The sequence below is a fragment of the Pongo abelii genome, chromosome 5 (genome assembly GCF_028885655.2).
Source record: "Pongo abelii isolate AG06213 chromosome 5, NHGRI_mPonAbe1-v2.0_pri, whole genome shotgun sequence".
NCBI classification, from domain to species: Eukaryota; Metazoa; Chordata; class Mammalia; order Primates; family Hominidae; genus Pongo; species Pongo abelii.
In genome coordinates, this window is record NC_071990.2 from 34,663,094 (window position 1) to 34,684,171 (window position 21,078).

The 21,078-nt window shown below is 47.0% G+C and overlaps 1 protein-coding gene across 2 annotated transcripts; it reads right to left on the bottom strand.

Annotated features, from left to right (window-relative positions):
• Window positions 1-7,167: 7,167 nt before the first annotated feature.
• On the bottom strand, window positions 7,168-15,751 carry RPS10 (ribosomal protein S10). Of its 2 annotated transcripts, none has more exons than XM_024249004.3 (6): window positions 15,643-15,751; window positions 14,709-14,858; window positions 14,338-14,509; window positions 11,422-11,499; window positions 8,084-8,139; window positions 7,168-7,261 (listed from the first exon to the last, which is right to left on the bottom strand). In XM_024249004.3, the coding sequence occupies exons 2-6, from the start codon at window positions 14,856-14,858 to the stop codon at window positions 7,220-7,222; spliced, it is 498 nt and encodes a 165-aa protein (XP_024104772.1). In that variant the 5' UTR covers window positions 15,643-15,751; the 3' UTR covers window positions 7,168-7,219. The 2 variants fall into 2 exon arrangements, with proteins under 2 accessions (XP_024104772.1, XP_024104773.1); XM_024249005.3 differs by lacking the exon at window positions 15,643-15,751 and adding an exon at window positions 15,407-15,629.
• Between the last annotated feature and the right edge of the window lie 5,327 nt (window positions 15,752-21,078).

Here is a 21,078-nt window from a genome sequence, read left to right on the forward strand (position 1 = left end):
TCTACTAAAAATACAAAAATTAGCTGGGCGTGGTGGTGGGAGCCTGTACTCCCAGCTACTCAGGAGGCTGAGGCAGGAGAATCACTTGAACCCAGGGGGCGAAGGTTGCAGTGAGCTGAGATCGCATCACTGAACTAGAGCGAGACTTCATCTCAAACACACAAACAAACAAAAAAACCCTGTAATACATCCATATAACATAATACTACTCAGCAATAAAAAGGAACAAACTATTGATGCATGCAACATAATGGATGAATCTCAAAACACCATGCTGAGCAACAGAAGCCAGTCCCAAGAGTACATACAATATGATTCCACTGACATTCTAGAAAAGGCAAAATTATACTAAAGACCAAGAAGAGTGTTTGCCAGGGGCTTGACCACAAAGGGGCAGCATGTGACACTTTTTAGGGTGATGGGAAAGCTCTATTGCTTCACTGTGATGTATATCTTTTTATCAAAACTCAGAACTCTATATCTAAAAAGTGAATTTTGACCAGATGTGATGGTTCATGCCTGTAATCCCAGCACTTTGGGAGGCCAAGGTGGGAGGATCACTTGATCCCAGGAGTTTGAGACCAGCTAGGCAACATAGAGAGGCCCTATCTCTACAAAAATAAAAATAAAAAATTAGCCAGGCATGGTGGTGCACACCTGTGGTCCCAACTACTTGGGAGGCTGAGATGGGAGTATCACTTGGGCCTGGGAGGTAGAAGCTGCAGTGAGTCATGATGGTGCCATTGCACTCCAGCCTGGATGACAGAGTGAGACTTTGTCTTAAAATAATAATCAAATTAGGGGTGGGGAGTGGGCGTAGGTATCAATGTAACAAGAATGGCAGAGGCCATGCCTGTAGTCCCAGCTACTTGGAAGGGTGAGGTGTGAGGAGTTTGAGTACAGCCTGGGCAACACAGTGAGACTTCATCTCAAAACAGACAAAAAAGGAATGGCAGAATGCTGATGACTATTAAAGCTCAGTGATGGGTACACTGTGGTTTATTATACTTTTTTTTTTTTTTTTATGAGACGGAGTTTCACTCTTGTTGTCCAGGCTGGAGTGCAATGGCATGATCTCGGCTCACCTCAACCTCCGCCTCCGGGGTTCAAGTGATTCTCCTGCCTCAGCCTCCCGAGTAGCTGGGATTACATGCATGTGCCACCATACCCAGCTAATTTTGTATTTTTAGTAGAGACGGGGTTTCTCCAGGTTGGTCAGGATGGTCTCGAACTCCCAACCTCAGGTGATCCGCACCCCCTCAGCCTCCCAAAGTGCTGGGATTACAGGTGTGAGTCACCATGCCTGACCTTGGTTTATTATACTTTTATGTTTATTTTATATGTTTGAAGTTTTCCATACTAAATATTTTTTATTTTAGTGGAAGGGGAAATCTCTGTGTGACAGAGGCAAAGATGTCAAAGAGTCAGTTGACTGTTCAGCCTCCCAGTGTACTTTTTACACATTAATAAATGGATGCCCGTAGATTCTCAAACTGACCTTCTGCTTTTCACACACTTAAATAAACTAGAACTTAAACTATTTCCTTTGACATTTCTTGCAGATACTTTTCAGAATTTCTTACTCTCATTTGATTTGTAACTTTCATAAATATTGCCCCATTTTGAGCCCTCCTTAATTCCCCCAGCTTGGGTATCCTCTCTCGTTTAATATTTCTTCATTTTTAAAGATGCCCTTTTCCTCACAATGGGCTCTTTGAGATGTCAGTAAACCATGCAGGGCTTATTTTTCAAGTGGCTGTTCTCTTGGTCTGGTGCCATGCATTTATCACGGGCTTCCAATAAAGCACTTTTCAATAGAAATGGGCTCCCTGCTTTCTATGGGGCTGTAACTTTTTAAACAATTCCTTTCATTCCCCCCCTGCTGCCCTCATTCTGTCCTAGTTTCCCTTTCAAAAACTGAGCAATCAAATGATGGATTTTGTCCCCTCCCTTTCCCGGTAGCAGCCTGAATGTGTATTGTAGTCACCACTGACCAAGTGGCTTACCCATGAGCACTCGCTGCCCCGGTGTGGTCACTGCACAGACCCAGTCCAGCCTACAGTATTCTGCAGTGTGGGGTCAAGTATTTCCCAAGCATCCAGCATTCTTGGTTGTGTCAGTCCTCACCTCCATATTGCTTTTAAGTTTTATTTATAATTGTATATGTTTATGGGGTACAATGTGATGTACATATTGCAGAATGATCAAATTAGGCTGATTAGCATGTCCATCCCCTCAAATATTTATCGTTTCTTTGTGGTAAGGACATGTAAAATCCTCTTTTAGCTATTTTGAAGTATACAATACAGTATTATTAACTAGAGTCACTGTGCTATGCAATCAAACACCAAAACTTATTCCTATCTAACTGAAATTTTGTACCCATTGACCAATATCTCCCCTTTCCCCGTCCACTGTGCGCCTCCCACCTTCGTATTGTTCACTGGCTCATGATCGCCTGTGGGATAAAATTCAAACTCTTCATGCCTATTAGAATGGCTAAAATGAAAAGACTGGCCAGACCAAGTGTTGGTGAAGATGAGAAGCAACTGAAACTCACATACTGCTGGAGGGAGCGTAGAATGATGCTGCTACTTTGGAAAGCAATTTGGCAGTTCCTCTAAGTGTTAACCATAGAGTTACCACATGACCCAGCAACTTCACTCCTAGGTATATACCTAAGAGAACTGAAAACACATGTGATCACAAAAGCTTGACCACAAATGTTCACAACATTAGTCACAATAGCCAAGCACTGGAAACAATCCAAATGCCCAAGTATAAGTAAATGGATAAGCAAATCATGGTATAGCCACACAATGGGATGCTGCCCCAGCACTAAGAAGGAACTACTGATACACACAGCACTGATGAATCTCAAAACAATTATGCCAAAAGAAGTTGGACTAAAAATAATGCATACTGTATTATTCCATTTATATAAAACTCTAGAAAATGCAAACTATCCTCACAATGCCTAGCGTCAGTGGGCCCACACTGCCCTGCAGGAGGCTCACCCATTGCCAGGCACCAAGTAAGGAGAGTTCTAGTGAGCCCTTGTGTCTACAGGGCTACATGTCTACAGGGCTACCTCCTCAAAAACAAGTCTCTTATGGGATCTTTATTATTTATTTATTAATTTATTTATTTTTTGATCCAGAGTCTCTCGCTCTATCGCCCAGGCTGGAGTGCAGTGGCATGATCTCGGCTCACTGCAACCTCTGCCTCCTGGGTTCAAGTGGTTCTCCTGACTCAGCCTCCTGAGTAGCTGGGATTACAGGCATGCCCCAACATGACCGGCTAATTTTTTCTATTTTTAGTAGAGACGGGGTTTCACCAGGCTGGCCAGGCTGGTCTCGAACTCCTGACCTCGTGATCTGCCCACCTCGGCCTCCCAAAGTGCTGGGATTACAGGCGTGAGCCACCGTGCCCAGCCTCTTAGGAGTTTTTTGTTTTTTGTTGTTGTTGTTTTTTTTTTTAACCAGATGGAGTCTTGATCTGTCGCCCAGGCTGGAGTGCAATGGCGCGATCTCAGCTCACCGCAACCTCCACCTCCGAGTATCTGGGATTACAGGCATGCACCACCACGTGTGGCTAATTTTGTATTTTTAGTAGAGACCAGGTTTCTCCATGTTGGTCAGGCTGGTCTCAAACTCCCAACCTCAGGTGATCCACCCGCCTTGGCCTCCCAAAGTGCTGGGATTACAGGCGTGAGTCACCACGCCCGGCCTCTTAGGGGATCTTTTAAGCTGCTCTATCTTGTCTCCAAGCATCTAACATGCCTACATAATAGCTGCTTCCTGGTCTGTTTATTAATTAAAACAGAAATGGTGCTTCAAAAGAGTCACTGAGACTTAAAGCTGTTGTTGGCACTGGCTGCAAGGGGATTCTGGTTTTCAGGGAAGGGGATTTGTGTCCCTATCAGGAAGTTTATGTTAAACTTAGGAAAAGGTATCTTCAGCCAGCAGCTTCCAAAATCCCTTGAAAAACCCTTTGGTAGTAGTAGTGGTGGTCAAGATTATCTGATAAACCATTGGGCTGGTGGGTAGATTCGAGGCTGTGGTGCACCTGGAGACCAACCCTGGAAGATGGGTTAAACCTCTTCAAAGCTTTCCCTGAGTGATGGCTGGGCCCATGCAGCCACCCCTGTCCCTTTTAACCTTCTCCAAGTGACCTCCTCAGGCACGCGTAGTGGGACTTGAAATGTTCCTTTTTAGCTTTGCTTGAAAAAATAAAAGAACTTAATTTTTTGACATCAGCCAGTTTCATAACCTGACACCACCTGACATTTTTATTTTCCAGTAAAACTTCTTCAAGATGCCCTGACTAGTCTCACCCCTCCCTTGGCCCGCAACTCACCTCTGGGCCACCTGAGCCTTCCTTCATCTCCCTTGTCCCACACTTCCTTAGAATTCAGTCTGGATACGATTTACCACTCATAGAATAGTTGTTGTTCTGGACTCTTAATGTATAGCTTTGGTTTTGTTTTCCCAACTTGACTGTCAGGTGCTTAAGGGCAAATTTTGAGCCTTGTTTCTCAGAGCTCTTATTAGCCATGATCCTTGAGCAGCTAATGAATGATTATTGATTGGAAGGGATGTTTTAATCTACCAAGGTAGGGACAGAGCTGGCAGGCACCAAGATCCACTTCTACCTGCATGTTTTTATTCACGTGCTCTTTTATAGATTCCTCGGGTTTCCCCAGAGTCCATGGGTGATCTTGGAGTATATATTACCGAACTAATTTGAATCACGAGGAAAGAAGTTGGCAAAGAGCCCTAGCTGAAAAAGTAACATTTTAGGGCCAGAAAATCACTAAGGTCCTAGAGGAAACCTATTCACTAGCTGGCCTCAGTGGGAAACAGAAAGGCAGGAGCTACTAACATTTCACAGTGGAATCCAGGTTAAACAATCACAAAGCGTGTGAACATGGGCAAACCACTTGACATCACTCAAGCCAGCAGAAAAATTGGATAAAAAGCAATCTTTGAAACGAGCCAAGGCCGTGCTGAAACAAGCTTCCCCAAACACTGCTTCTTTCTGCCAAAGCAAGCTTCTATTTTATTGGTGGCTCAGACTCCAAAGTTCACTTCCCAGGACTAACAGTTAAGTGCATATTTGGAGTTGCCATCAGCTGCCACCTCGTGGTCTACATTACAACTGCCTATCAATACTGAAGGTGGTTTAGAATTCTCATCTGTGTAGTTTAGAAATATCATCAATCTCATTTGACCAATTTATTTATTTATTTATTTATTTTTTTTTGAGATTGGGTCTCACAATGGATGGTTTCGAACTCCTGGGCTCAAGTGATCCTTCTACCTTGGCCTCCTGAGTAGCTGGGACTACAGGTGTGTGCCACGGTGCTCAGCTTCATGAGACCAGTGATTATTATTGAGTCTTGCTCTGTCGCCTAGGCTGGAGTGCAGTGGCACAATCTCAGCTCACTGCAACCTCTACCTCCTGGACTCAAACGATCCTCCTGACTCAGCCTCCCAAGTAGCTGGAACTACAGGTGAGCACCACTATGCATGGATGATTTGTGTGTGTGTGTGTGTGTGGAGACAGGGTTTCACCATGTTACCCATGCCGGTCTTGAACTCCTGGACTCAAGTGATCCGCCTATCTTGCCCTCCTAAAGTGCTGGGATTAAAGGTGTGAACCACCATGCCAGGCCCCATTTAACCAATTATTGTCCATTTGTACACAATGCTTACCCCACAGTACTCCACAAATATGATTCCCAAGTCCCCAGAACCCACAAGATGCACTTCCAATTAGCTACCAGCTTTTCTGGCTGAAAACATTACCTTGGGCCTGTCTTGAGCCACTGGTTGGTTCAGAGCTGGTATCTCAAATGCTTTAACCACCTCCATCCCAGTAACTTGTATTTACTGCAAGCAGATAGTCATGGTGACTGATCTGCAAGCCAAGGTTGGTGTCCTGCCCAGCAAAAGTCCACAGGATTGTCACAGCTCTCACTGGGCTATGCCAAGGTTCCCTTCTGGCATTGTGCCAGGTATGTTTGCAGTCCCTTTCCTGTACCCATGGTAAGATCACACTTGATCACCGGAAAACTGTATACACACCTCTAGTCCATTTAGTCATGCCTTAAGATGACGGATCACCACTCGGAGTCCAAGGAAAACAATTCATTCCTTCCTTAAAAGAACCCTGGACAGCAAAGCTCCTACTTCCCAGTATTTATCCCCTATTAAGACATAAAAATGTTGGTCGGGCATGGTGGCTCACACCTGTAATCCCGGCACTTTGGAAGGCCAAGGTGGGCGAATCACCTGAGGTCAGGAGTTCAAGACCAGCCTGACCAACATGGGGAAACCCCATCTGTACTAAAAGTACAAAATTAGCCGGTCGTGGTGGCAGACGCCTGTAATCCCAGCTACTCGGAAGGTTGAGGCAGAATTGCTCGAACCTGGGAGGCGGAGGTTGCGATGAGCTGAGATCGCGCCATTGCACTCCAGCCTAAGTAAGAGCTAGACTTCATCTCAAAAAAAAAAAAAAAAAGATTTCAGATGACTTTCAAATGTTTTGGTCCTTTTTTGAGACAGGGTCTTGCTATGTTGCCCAGGCTGGTCTCAAACTCCTAGCCTTGAGCAATCCTGCCTCAGGCTCCTGAGTAGCTGGGACTACAGGCGTTAGCCACTGTGAACAGCAGTTTTTGTGCATTCTTGTTTTCTCTCTTGATTCTTGTCAACAAACGCTGAGCCTTGAAGACTTAGATTAGTAATGTTGGCCTAAACACCATTCCTGTGCTTCTTCCCCATAAATTGAAGGATTCCAAGTACACCATTTCCTTGGTCGTTACCTTTCACCCTCCCTCCCCAGTACTTCTTATAGTTCCTGACAGCAGGCACAAATCACGACTCCAGGCCAACCAGCAACTTTCCCACCACGCTGAGCTGAGGCAGCATGGCTGGTCTAGAGAAGGGACCCAGTTTTCCAACTGCAGCACCATATGGGACACCACTCTGCAGAGAGGCGCTGGCTAGAGAAAGCAAGGCACACGCCAAAGCCAAGTACAGCAGCAGCCGGTGTCACCCAGAACAATGACAACTCCCCAAACCAAGCCTGTACTGCCCCATTTACATTCTGACGCTTAAACTGTTCCTGTTCAGGCTGCACAATGCAAACAAAATGGACACCAGATTAAGGTTTTTTGGCTGTAAGTTTATTCAATGCAAAAGAATCCTCTCCGACTTTACTGAGGTGGCTGACCACGTCCACGACCAAATCCGCCTCTCTGTAAGAGAAAGCACATCACATTAGCATGAGCAGCACTCTGGTTTGATCTTTCGAGGTTTTGCTAACTTTCAGGCCTCATTATAACTCCAGAGGCCCCCAAATGTAAATAGCTGGGAGAGAGCTGAGTACAGGCTATAAATCCCAGCACTGCCCCTTACTGGATGTGGGGCCATATCTAACATTTAGGCCCATTTCTTCATTGGTAAAGTGGGAGTATGGCCACTCACCCAGAGTGTGTTCATACATACTCCTATATGAAAGCATTCAGCCCAGGATTGGACCGTTTCTACTGTACATGCTTCCTTTTTACAAATGACATTATCTGAGCGCAATCATGTGCTATGAGGACCTGCCATAGGACAAAAGTGATATGCCAGTACTATGCCTGGATTAACTAATCTCACAACTACCTTGGTAGCTGTAATTATCACCTCTATTTTATAGATGGGGAAACTGAGGCAGAGGGGAACCTACCTAACATTACATCAACTGAAAAAAGATGGAGGATTTGATTTCATACCATCTTGGTTCTTAAGCCCACCCACCTTACAGTGTTTAGCTCAATGTCAAGCATTAATGAAACAGAAAACACTAGTAGGCCACATGTACTGATTTCTGAGACTCATTTCAGTAATTTATGTATTTACAAAAGTTTGCATGCTACAACTCAATGTAAAATTTGGAATTGGAAAAAAGTGGGAGGAGGGAACAGGTTGACAGGACCCACCCATACTATATGACATCCCCACAACTTGCAGAGCAACCAGACTGAGGCCAGAACAAGTGATGGCTCATGGAAAACAAATAGGAAGATACTCACAAACTGGAATTCGGTTGCTGACCCAGCCCCAGCCTCGGCTTTCTTGTCAGCACCAGCTAGAAAGTGAAACATCGATTTAGAATCATCATATGATCTAATCTACTATAGAACAAGGGAAGACAACTCACCAACTCCAATCTTGCAGGAAAAGCCACGTACCACTCCATTAAATATAAGCAAATTACACCAGTGGTGGGGAATACCTTCTGAGCCACCTTTGTCTCTCTTGGGGCACTCTTCTCAGCCTTCCTTATGTCACCCTTCAATACTCACAGCCCAAACTATAAATCCTCCCAAAGGATTCCTACTTCCTATCACACTGACTGACTTACCCACTTCAAGAGCAGCATCTAGATAACAAAGGGAGTGTAATTACGGAAGAACTAACATGTAAAGGGAAGGGCCCACAAAAGCCTTAATTACCACCATGGGAGAAAAGCAGACAAGATGCTGCCCGGTCCTATATCCCAGTCACAGTTCAAATGGAGACGTGTGCGAAATTCACCAGTTTTCTTTTACTTATTTGAGACAGGGTCTTATTCTGTCACCCAGGGTGGAGTGCAGTGGTACGATCTCAGCTCACTACAACCTCTGCCTCATGGGCTCAAGAGATCCTCCCACCTCAGCTGGGACTACAGACAGCTAATTTTTATATTTTTTGTTTGTTTGAGACTGAATTTCGCTCTTGTTGCCCAGGTTAGGGTGCAATGGAGTGATCTCGGCTCACTGCAACCTCCACCTCCCAGGTTCAAGCGATTCTCCTGCCTCAGCCTCCCGAGTAGCTGGGATTACGGGCATGCGCCACCATGCATGGCTAATTGTTTTTGTATTTTTAGTAGAGATGGGGTTTCTTCATTTGGTTTCTCCAGGCTGGTCTCAAACTCCCGACCTCAAGTGATCCACCTGCCTCGGCCTCCCAAAGTGCTGGGATTACAGGAACGAGCCACCGCGCCCACCCCTAATTTTTATATATTTTGTAGAGATGGGTTCTGCCATGCTGCCCGGGCTGGTCTAAAACTCCTGAGCTCAAGTGATCTGCCTGCCTCGGCCTCCCTAAGTGCTGGAATTACAGGTGTGAGCCACTGCACCCAGCCAATTACAAAGACTTAAGAAAAAAAGAATGTAAAATATTTCATTACTGTTTATACTGATTACATGTTAAATTAACACGTTTAGATATTTTTAAAACTGATTTATTTATATTTATTTACTTATTTATTTATTTTTTTTGAGATGAAGTCTCACTCTTGTCTCTGAGGCTGGAGTGCAATGGTGCAATCTCGGCTCACTGCAACCTCCGCCTCCTGGGTTCGAGCGATTCTCCGGCCTCATCCTCCCGAGTAGCTGGAACTACATGTGCATACCACCACGCCCGGCTAATTTTTTGCATTTTAAGTAGAGACGGGGTTTCACCATGTTGGCCAGGCTGGTCTCAAACTCCTGACCTCAGGTGATCTGCCCGCCTCGGCCTCCCAAAGTGCTGGGATTACAGGAGTGGGCCACCGTGCCCAGCCCTGCTCTATTTGAGTTGGGGGGGTCTCACTCTGTCGCCCAGGCTGGAATGTAGCAACATGATCATAGCTCGCTGTATCTCAAACTCCTGGGCTCAAAACAATCCTCTTGCCTTGGCCTTCCAAGTAGCTGGGACTATAGGCACATACCACCATTCCCAACTCACTTTTACAAATATTTGATTAAATAAAAGACATTAGTACTCAAACAACCTGTTTCCACTTGCTTTTTCAAGTGTGGCTACCAGGAAATTTTGTATTAGATCTATGGCTCACATTGGGTACAAGAACAGGGGGACGAAAGCAAATGCCAGTAACGAATATGGTTTCAGTAATCGTTAAATTTTTTTTTTGAGACAGGGTCTTGCTGTTGCCCAGGGTAGAATGCAGTGGCATGATCTCAGCTCACTGCAACCTCCGCCTCCCAGGTTCAAGCAATTCTCCCGCCTCAGCCTCCCGAGTAGCTGAGATTATTACAGGCAGGCACACACCACCATGCCCAGCTAATTTTTTGAAGTAGAGATGGGGTTTTACCATGCTGGCCAGGCTGGTCTCCTGACCTCAAGTGATCCACCTGCCTCGGCCTCCCAAAGTGCTGGGATTACAGGCATGAGCCACTATGCCTGGCCCATAATCGTTAAACTTCCAGTATCACCAACTTCCTCTGAACCAAGAGCTGGAGAAATTCATTCCTTCTACTACCCTGTATGGTACTCAGTTCAAGTGGTCACTTCTCCAGAAGATGACAGAAGGAAGCTAAGAGTGGTAGAAGTTAGTAAAAACTCTTCTTGTACACCTTGCTTTTGTATCACAATCAACAATGAGTGACTTTATCCAGGTGGGCACGGTGGCTCACGTCTGTAATCCCAGCACTTTGGGAGGCTAAGGCGGGCGGATCACAAGGTCAGGAGATCCAGACCATCCTGGCTAACACGGTGAAACCCTATCTCTACTAATACAAAAAAAATTAGCCTGGCGTGGTGGCGGGCGCCTGTAGTCCCAGCTACTCGGGAGGCTGAGGCAGGAGAGTGGCGTGAACCCAGGAGGCAGAGCTTGCAGTGAGCTAAGATCTGGCCACTGCACTCCAGCCTGGGTGACAGAGTGAGACTGTCTCAAAAACGAAACAAACAAAAAAGTTGAATCCTATTATTCCTTTGCAAAAATACTAACAAAGGCTCCACATTTTACCGAAGAGTTTTTTATTTTTTATTTTTTGAGACAGAGTCTTGCTCTGTCACCCAGGCTGGAGTGACAACTTTAACGATTACTGAAACCGTATTTGTTATTGGCATTTGCTTTCCTCCCCCTATCCTTGTGCCCAATGTGAGCCACAGATCTAATACAATGGCATGATCTCGGCTCACTGCGGCCTCTGCCTCCCAGGTTCAAGCAATTCTCATGCCTCAGCCCCCTAAGCAGCTGGGACTACAGACACCCACCACCACACCGCCCTAATTTTTGTATTTTTAGTAGAGACAGGGTTTCGTCATGTTGGCCAGGCTGGTCTCGAACTCCTGACCTCAAGTAATCTGCCCACTTCCACCCCCCACCAAAGTGCTGGGATTACAGGCATGAGCCACTGAGCCCGGCCTGAGTTTTGTTTTTTAAAAAATCCCGGCCTCCTCCTAATTCTCATCTATGAAATCACTGCATAAGGAAAGAAGCACAAAGGACTCCAGCTGTTCTGATGCTCTGCAGAGTGAAACCAGGAATCTTTCCTGGTCATTTTGTCATCATCAAGGGCTGAGCCCCACCCAGCCAGAGCCAGCTGTGAGAATCCAGACATTTCACCCCAACACCCCTAATACTGGTGATGCATTTACTCACGTGGCACAGCACTCCGTCTGTAGGTATCTCTGTCAGCTTCCCCTCTTGTGAGTCTCGCAGGTCGCTCACCCTCCAGACCTATGTAAATCAAACCACACTGTGAACACAGGGCAATATGAGAACTCCGTCCCTTAAAGCCAAGAAAACTGGCATTGCTCTCCTGTTGTCACTCAGCAACCCACTTGGTTAAGATGGGTTAATGGGGACAGGAACTCCTTAAACCTACAATGTCAGCTAGAAATAATTATTTCTCCATAGAAACTTATTGACAATCTTGGATGCAAATCTGAAAAAAGGCTTCCATTTTGTTTCAACATAAAACCATTTTCCAATTATTGGACCAATCTAGGTATCCAGCTATTTCTATGAACATCTGAACAGCCAAACGTTTGAACCTGACCCACGTTAAGTGGAAAACTCAGTCTACGCAAACGGAAAAGGAAGCACCCTAAGCCGAAAGTCCCAACTCCAATATTAAGTACATCATCTAGGGGTTACCAAGAATCATTTAGTTCCTCTTGGGCTTCTTCACATACCTGTTAGGCTGTCAGATATCTATTATGGCAGAAACTTAATTTATTACCTTTTTTTGAGACGGAGTCTCACTCTGTCGCCCAGGTTGGAGTGCGGTGGCGCGATCTTGGTTCACTGCAACCTCTGCCTCCTGGGTTCAAGCAGTTCTCACCCCAGCCTCCCCAGTAGGTGGGATTACATGCACGTGCCACCACGCCTGGCTACGTTTTGTATTTTTAGTAGAAAGGGGGTTTCAACCTGTTGGCCAGGCTGGTCTCCAACTCCTGACCTCAAGTGACCCACCCGCCTTGGCCTTCCAAAGTGATGGGATTACAGGCGTGAGCCACCACGCCCAGGCTAATTTTTTTTGGTTGGTATCTTTAGTAGAGACAGGGTTTCACCATGTTAGACAGGCTGGTCTTGTACTCCTGGTCTCATGTGATCCTCCCGCCTTGGCCTCCCAAAGTGCTGGGATTACAGGTGTGAGCCACCACACCCTAAGGCACAAACTTTAAGAGCTACCTTAAAATTATCATAAATGGCCAGGCGTAGTGGCTGACACCTGTAATCCCAGCATTTTGGCAGGCCAAGGCAGGTTGATCACTTGAGGCCAGGAGTTCAAGAACAGCCTGGCCAACATGGTAAAACCCTGCCTCTACTAAAATTACAAAAATTAGCCGGGCGTGGTGGTGCACGCCTGTGATCCCAGCTACCAAGAAGCTGAGGCAGGAGAATCACTTGAACCTGGGAGGCAGAGCTTGCAGTCAATTAGGGTCGCGCCACTGCACTCCAGCCTAGGTGACAGAATATAAATAAACAAACAAACAAATAAGTAACAGTTTAATCAAGTATTTTCTCTAGCCAGTTACCTTGGAACTTACCCGGAGTCCATATGATTAGAATATGAACTGTGCCTTTTTTTTTTTGACACAGTGTCTTGCTTTGTTGCTCAGGCTGAGTGCAACGGCCACAATCACAGCTCACTGCAGCCTGGAGTTCCTGGGCTCAACCACAGGTGTGCACCACCATGCCTGGCTAATCTATTTTTTTGTAGACGGAGTCTCACTATATACTGCCTTAGCTGGTCTCAAACTCCTGGACTCAAGTAGTCTTCCTGCCTTGGCCTCCCAAAGGGCTGGGATTACAGGAATGAGTCACTGCACTCAGGCAGAATGAACTCCTTTTAGAGCAGAAATAAATTAATCATGTAATGAGTGGCTAAAACAAATGTCAGGCTCAACTAAATCAGAATATATCAAGCACAGATAGGCACTGGTATTTTTTTCCCCCAGGAGATTCCAAGATGTAGTAGAGAACTTTTGCTAAAAAGACGTATTATGGGCTGGGCGCGGTGACTAACGCCTGTAATCCCAGCACTTTGGGAGGCTGAGGTGGGTGGATCACCTGAGGTCAGGAGTTCGAGCCCTGCCTGGCCAACAGAGTGAAACCCCATCTCCACTAAAAATACAAAAATTAGCTGGGCGTAGCTCTGGGCACCTATAATCCCAGTCTTGGGAGGCTGAGACAGAATTGATTGAACCTCAGAGGTGGAAGTTGCAGTAAGCTGAGATCGTACCACTGCACTCCAGCCTTGGCAACAGTGAGACTCTGTCTCAAAAAATTATGGCTACCTAATCACCAGAATCCCTTGGGGAGCTTTCATAACAAATTCCTGAGCTCCATAAAGTAACTCTCCAGGGGAACCTGGGCCCTCTGATGATCACGTTTAGGAATCTGCGCATTTTGTCACCTCAACCTATGCTCTCTGCAGCTCCTACAAAGTTTTGTAACAAAGAACCATAACCTAGACAAAATACAGGCCAAGCACGGTGGCTTACCACTGCACTCCAGGCTGTGCAACTGAGCAAGACTCTGTCTCAAAAAAAAAAAAAAAAAAAAAAAGCGCAACTGTGAGCCAGCAATGATCTCAAGAATCAGAAAATTCTCCTCGCACCACACGTGTGCATATCCTTTCACATCGTGGTATACACCATCCATTCTCCAATCCAGTTTCTAATTTTTTCTTCTGTTGGCAAGAAAACTACAACACTCTTGTTTCTTTCAAGGTGGTAAATGGCTTTGCTTTGGACTTCTCGGGAATAGTACAACGCACTCTGCTGGAAAAGTTACTCAATGTTCTGTACTACATGTGTCTGGATGTTTGTACAGGTTTGGGTGAAGAAAGTGACAGACTATCTGTGCTTAAGGCCATCTCATGGATGGCCTGAAGAACTGAGTCTAGTTCTATTCCAAGTCCCAAGCCAGGGGACAAAGGTTCTAGCACTTGACCCAATGCCTGCAGGCCAGAGCCCTCTAAAGCTGACATCAGCTAAGAATGCTTTTGTCCCTTACACAAAAGAAACTATCTTCAAATAGCTGAAGGCATTTGTTTGGGAACCATACCTTTAGGCCGAGGCCTGCCAGTCTCTGGACGGCTACGGCGTAGGGTGGCAGGCACAATCTCCGGGGGCAGATGAAGGTAATCGCGGAGATATTGGATGCCCTCATTGGTAAGGTACCAGTAGAAATGTCTCCAGGCAAACTGTTCCTTCACGTAGCCTCGGGACTTGAGAGACTGTAAGGCAGAAAACTACTGTTAAGGCCTAAGTAGAAGCTTGGATCATCCTAAGCAAGTCTCCAGTCCCAGCCAGCCCTTCAAGTTGGCAAGCAGCCCTGGCAGTCCTGACCTCCCTTTTTGAACTTGCCTTGAACGTTAGGGGAAGATCCCTCCATCCCATTCCATCCCATCCCGGTCTTCCTCCTCACCCTCCTACCTGCATGGCCTTCATGACATGAAGGTTGGGCACATTCTTGTCTGCCAGCTCCGGGTGCTTAGGCATGTGGACATCCTTCTTGGCCACCATGACTCCCTCCTTAAAAAGGAGTTCATAAATGGCAATCCGGTTCTTCTTAGGCATCAACATCTGCACGAAGGAGCCGACTGTCAAGAGCACTTCTGAGTAACGAGGCCGGGGCCCGGTAATCAAGTTCCTGATGTTAAAGTGACCCACACAAAACCGTAGACAACATGCTGGTGGGAAGACTCAACTCCACAAACAGATTCGGCAGAGGCCAGCTCAGTCAGTCCCCACCCCCAAAAACAATTCAGGTGAAAAAGGTGCCAGTATGTTAAAACCAGGATAGTGGTGCACATTCGCGCCAAACTTCCTTAAGTTCTCATCAATTACAAAGGTCAATGGGGGGGAGAGGAGCAAACCCTGCATTATCGGGAGCAGTTGGAGACCATCAGCGACTGTACCATAAAGTACGCAGGGAAGGCCCGGAGGCGTAAAGCCCCCGCTTCTTGAAGGCGGCAGACCCCAAACCGAAGAGCTAAGGCCTTCGCACCCTCGTCTCCTACCTACCACTTCTCTCCCAAACTAGAGCTCCAGTGCCAGGCAACGAGGCAGTCGGGAGAGACCTGTTCCCAAGAAAAAAGCGTGTCCGTGGGACACCGACTCCCTAGTCTCACCTGGCAGGTCTCCGCCACGCACTGGCTTCATCCTCCCCCTCTCCCTCGGACAATCTTCGCCTACCAGCGGCCCCCTACCCCATAAAATAAGCCTCCAGCCCCTGTCGCTACTCAGAAATCGGTGTGTGGGGAGTGGGAGAGAGGCCCCCTGCCCGCATCCTGGGGAGAAGCAGCCGCTAAGGCGGCAGGATAGCCCGGATGGGAGCCGATGGAACTCGAACTCCACAGAAACTCACCTCAGCGGCTACAGGGTTCGGGGCCGGGGCTGGAAAGGAAAGAGCATGCGCGGTGCTACGTCTCTTCCGGGCTGGCGTGGGCCCGCCCCCCGCCAGGACCCGCGCGGAGCCTGGGGTGGCCTCGGCGGTGCCTGAAGGACTGGCGGATCTGACCGCAGAGCCTGACCGCCCGAGGGACTCACCGCACACACTAGGAAACCGTCTCCGGGAACTTCTGAGCTTGCGTGCTCTATCAGTACAGGGTCACTTATTTTGGGCCGTCGTTTTAGAAACCCTTCTTCTTTTTTTCCCTCCCAAAATTTATTATGCAAATGATATATGCTCTTGGAGCAAGAAAAGAGAGAGAACATACAAATCAGATGACGATAAAAGACTAAAAACATAATCCCGTTAACCAAAGAGAATCGCTATTAACATTGTGGTATACACTTTTCCAAACTCATATGCACTCACACAAGTAGACTTTTTTTTTTTTAAATAAAAAAACAGAGGCCGGGGACAGTGGCTCACGCCTATAATCCCAGCACTTTGGGAGGCCGAGGCGGGCAGATCACAAGGTTAGGGGTTCGAGACCAGCCTCGCCAATATGGTGAAACCCTGTCCGTACTAAAAATACAAAAAAAAATTAGCCGGCGTGGTGGCGGGCGCCTGTAGTCCCAGCTACTCGGGAGGCTGGGGCAGGAGAAGCACTTGAACCCGGGAGGTGGAGGTTGCAGTGAGCCGAGATCATGCCACTGCACTCCAGCCTGGGCGACAGTGAGACTCTGTCTCAAAAAAAAAAAAAAAAAAGAAAAATTGACTCAGCATTTTGGGAGGCTGAGGCAGGAGAATTGCTTGAGCCCAGGAGGTCCAGACCAGCCTGGGCAACGGTGAGACTTCATCTCTACAATTTTTTTTTTTTTTTTTGATTAACTGACTGTGGTGGTGCACACTCGTAGTCCCAGTTATTCAGGAGGCTGAGGCGGGAGGATCGCTTGAGCCCGGAAAGTGGAGGGTGCAGTGAGCCGGGTTCGTGCCCCTGCAGTCCAGCCTGGGTGACAGAGCAAGACCCTGGCTCTATTTAAAAAAAAAAAAAAAGGGGGCTGGGCGCGGCAGTTCAAGCCTGTAATCCCAGCACTTTGGGAGGCCGAGGTGGGCGGTTCACCTGAGGTCAGGAGTTCAAGACCAGCTGGCCAACATAGTGAAACCCCATCTCTACTAAAAATACAAAAAAATTAGCCAGGCGTGTTGGCGTGCGCCTGTAATTCCAGCTACTTAGGAGGCTGAGGCAGGAGAATCGCGTGAACCCGGTATGCGGAGGTTGCAGTGAGCCGAGATCACTCCACTGCACTCCAGAGCTTGGGCGACAGAGCGACACTCCGTCTAAAAAGAAAGAAAGGAAAGTGGGGCCGGGCGCAGTGGCTCAGGCCTATAATCCCAGCACTTTGGGAGCCCGAGGCGGGTGGATCACCTGAGGTCAGGCGTTCGAGACTAGCCTGGCCAACATGGCGAAATCTGATTTCTACTAAAAAAAAAAAAAAATACAAAAATTAGCCAGGCATGTTGGCGGGCGCCTGTAATCCCAGCTACTTGGGAGGCTGAAGCAGGAGGATCACTTGAACTTGGGAAGTGGAGCTTGCGGTGAGTTGAGATTGCACCATTGCACTGCAGCCTGGGCGACAAGAGCAAAACTCCGTCTCAAAAAAAAAAAAAAAAAGAAAGAAAAGAAAAGTGGACCGGGCAGGGCGGCTCAGGCCTGTAATCCCAGCACTTTGGGAGGCCGAGGTGGGCGGTTCACCTGAGGTCAAGAATTCGAGACCAGCCTGACCAACATGGTGAAACCTCATCTCTACTAAAAATACAAAAATTAGCTGGGCATAGTGGTGGGTACCTGTAATCCCAGCTACTCAGGAGGCTGAGGCAGGAGAATTCGCTTGAACCTGGAAGACAGAGGTTGCAGTGAGTCAAGATCATGCCACTGCACTCCAGCCTGGGTGACAGAGCAAGATTCTGTCTCAAAAAAAAATTAGCCGGGCATGGTGGCAGGTGGCTGTAATCCCAGCTACTCATGAAGCTGAGTTTTGAGGATTGCTTGAGCCCGTGGGTCAAGGCTGCAGTGAACCGAGATTGCCTGGCCAGCCTGGGTGACAGAGCAAAACTCTGTCAAAAAAGAAAAAAATGCCGGGCGCGGTGGCTCAAGCCTGTAATCCCAGCACTTTGGGATCCGCCAAGGCAGGCGGATCACAAGGTCAGGAGATCGAGACCATCCTGGCTAACACGGTGAAACCCCGTCTCTACTAAAAATACTAAAAAATTAGCCAGGGCGCCTGTAGTCCCAGCTACTCGGGAGGCTGAGGCAGGAGAATGGCGTGAACTCGGGAGGTGGAGCTTGCAGTGAGCCGAGATCGCGCCACTGCACTCCAGCCTGGGCAACAGAGGGAGACTCCAAACAAACAAACAAACAAAAAGGCTGGGCGCCATGGCTCACGCCTGTAATCCCAGCACTTTGGGAGGCTGAGGAGAGCGAATCATGAGGTCAGGAGATCGAGACCATCCTGGCTAGTACAGGGAAACCCCGTCTCTACTAAAAATACAAAAAATTAGCCTGGCGTGGTGGCGGGCGCCTGTAGTCCCAGCTACTCGGAAGGCTGAGGCAGGAGAATGGTGTGAACCCGGGAGGCGGAGCTTGCAGTGAGCGGAAATCGCGCCACCGCACTCCAGCCTGGGCGACAGAACGAGACTCCGTCTCAAAAACAAACAAACAAACAAAAAAGACTAAATAGCCAGGTAAGGTGTGCTGTGAACCTGTAGTAGTCCTAACTACTTAAGGTAGCTCTTTAGGCTGAGGTGGGAGGATCGCTCTTGAGCCCAGGAGTTGGAGAGCAGCCTGGGCAACATAGCAAGACCTCCTCTCTTAAAAAAAAAAAAAAAAACTCCAAGAAAGTAAAAAAAAAAAAAAAACAGACAACAAGACTAAACAATAGATTTGACACACTGACACACTTGAAAAGTCAATGAGATTAAAAGTAGAAATGAAAATATATATACAGATATACGCAATGTAGTCCAGAGACTGAAAGAGAATATTTGATTGATTTTTCGTGGTTGTTTTTTTAATACAGGTCTCCCTTTTTTGCCAAGGCTGGAGAGCAGTGGCACAGTCACGGCTCACTGCAGCCCCGACCTTCAGGGCTCAAGCCATCCTCCTGCCTCAGCATCCCGAGTAGCTTGGTCTACAGGTGCACACCACCACACCCAGCTAAAGAGATGGAATATTTGAAAGAAAGGATGAGACATGAGTGATAGAGTGAGAGAGTCTAATAGATGTCTAGGTGAAGTCTTATAAGAAAATAATAGAGAAAGGAAAGAAACATTGTCAGAGTATTTTCCAGTATTATTGGAAGACAATGTGAATCCTGAAAATCTGAGACAGGTCTGTTAATTTAGAAAGTTTATTTTGCCAAGGTTGAGGATGCGCCCATGATACAGCCTCAGGAGGTCCTGACAACATGTGCCCAACGTGGTCAGAGCACAGATTGGTTTTATACATTTTAGGAAGACATGAGACATCAATCAACATATGTAAAATGAACATTGGTTCGGTCCAGAAAGGTGAGATAACTCAAAGCAGGGAGGGGGCTTCCAGGTCACAGGTAGGTGACCTGGTGCATTCTTTTGAGTTTCTGATTAGTCTTTCCAAAGGAGACAATCAGATACGCATTTATCTCAGTGACCAGAGAGAGGACTTTGGTTTTGTTTGTTCGTTGTTTTGAGACACAGTCTTACTCTGTCACCCAGGCTGGAGTGCAGTGGCACAATCTTGGCTCACTGCAAGCTCTGCCTCCGGGGTTCAAGCGATTCTTCTGCCTCAGCCTCCCTAGTAGCTGGGATTACAGGTATGCACCATCACGCCTGACTAATTTTTGTATTTTTAGTAGAGACGGAGTTTCACCATGTTGGCCAGGCTGGTCTCGAACTCCTGACTTTAGGTGACCCTCCCACCTTGGCCTCCCGAAATGCTGGGATTACAAGCATGAGCCCTTGCACCTGACCAGGGGGATGACTTTGGGGAAGATCTTAAAAGCAGCCGGTAAGAAAAGACAGGTGTGACTGCCCATTTCCCAGCAGCAGTGCTGGGATGCAGTCAACTGAAATATGGTCTCCCAGATTCTTTTCTCTTCCTAGAGCCATGGTGATCCTGCTGCAACGTCAGACCATGTCACTTCCCTGCTTAAATCCCGCTAATGGCTCCCCAGCTCACTTGAAAAAATACTCAGTCCTTTTTTTTTTTGACAGAGTCTCACTCTGTCACCCAGGCTGGAGTGCAGTGGCATCATCTCAGCTTAAGCAATTATTGTGCCTCAGCATCCCAAGTAGCTGGGATTACATATGCACCACCAAGCCCAGCTAATTTTTTTTTTTTTTTTTGTATTTTAATAGAGACAAGGTTTCTCCATGTTACCTAGGCTGATCTCGAACTCCTGAGCTCAATGAATCTGCCCACCTCAGCCTCCCAAAGTGCTGGGATTACAGGTGCAAGCCACCATGCTCGGTTGACTTCATTTTTTTTTTTTTTTTTACGTCTTTTATCCTCCTGGAATGTTCTCTGATGTAAAACATTTTCCCTCCAAAGGGTTAGCCAGTATCTCAACACCATTTCCCCAATGAGCTATGCTTCTATTTATCTGAAATACCACTAAATTGTTTATGAGAGATGAATTCAGTTTTAGATTTTGTTGCATTTGAGGATCCCATGAGACACACTGGTGCAAATGCACAGTATAATTTTAGATAAAGGGTTCTGAATGTGTCCTGTGGAAGAGAGCTGGGTCAGATGAAGAAAGGGCATCATCTAAGACCTTGTGAGGTTCTGAGGTCACCTAGAAAGGATAAGGAGTGAGGAGGAGACAAGGAGGAGCTCCACAGCACTGCCCAGCTCACCCTGGAATGATAGCATTCCCTTAGTGTCTCCATCCTGGATGGCACCTCCCTGAGGTCAGGGACCATGGCTTCCCCTCTCTCAGTGTCCTTTCTAGCATTTAGCATGATGTCTCACATGTTAGTTAATAAATATTTCAAAATTAACAGTAACCACATGGCAAGTGGAGGAAACAAAAGATGATGACTTGCTGAGACCAGCTCGGTTGGGGAGACCCTAACCCAGTGGCGCTAGAGGAATTAAAGACACACACACAGAAATACAGAGGTGTGAAGTGGGAAATCAGGGGTCTCACAGCCTTCAGAGCTGAGAGCCCCAAATAGAGATTTACCCACGTATTTATTAACAGCAAACCAGTCATTAGCATTGTTTCTATAGATACTAAATTAACTAAAAGTATCCCTTATGGGAAATGAAGGGATGGGCTGAAGTAAAGGACTAGGTTGGGCTAGTTAACTGCAGCAGGAGCATGTCCTTAAGGCACAGATCGCTCATGCTATTGTTTGTGGCTTAAGAAT

What these genes read in the sequence shown, in the direction of transcription:
- RPS10 (XM_024249004.3), bottom strand. Translation starts at nt 14,858, where the DNA reads ATGTTGATGCCTAAGAAGAACCGGATTGCCATTTATGAACTCCTTTTT. An exon ending in TGGCAGGCCTCGGCCTAAAG is followed by an intron (nt 11,500 to 14,337) that starts GTATGGTTCCCA and finishes TGATTTACATAG; the next exon opens with GTCTGGAGGGTGAGCGACCT. An exon ending in CAGCAACCGAATTCCAGTTT is followed by an intron (nt 7,262 to 8,083) that starts GTGAGTATCTTC and finishes TTTCTCTTACAG; the next exon opens with AGAGGCGGATTTGGTCGTGG.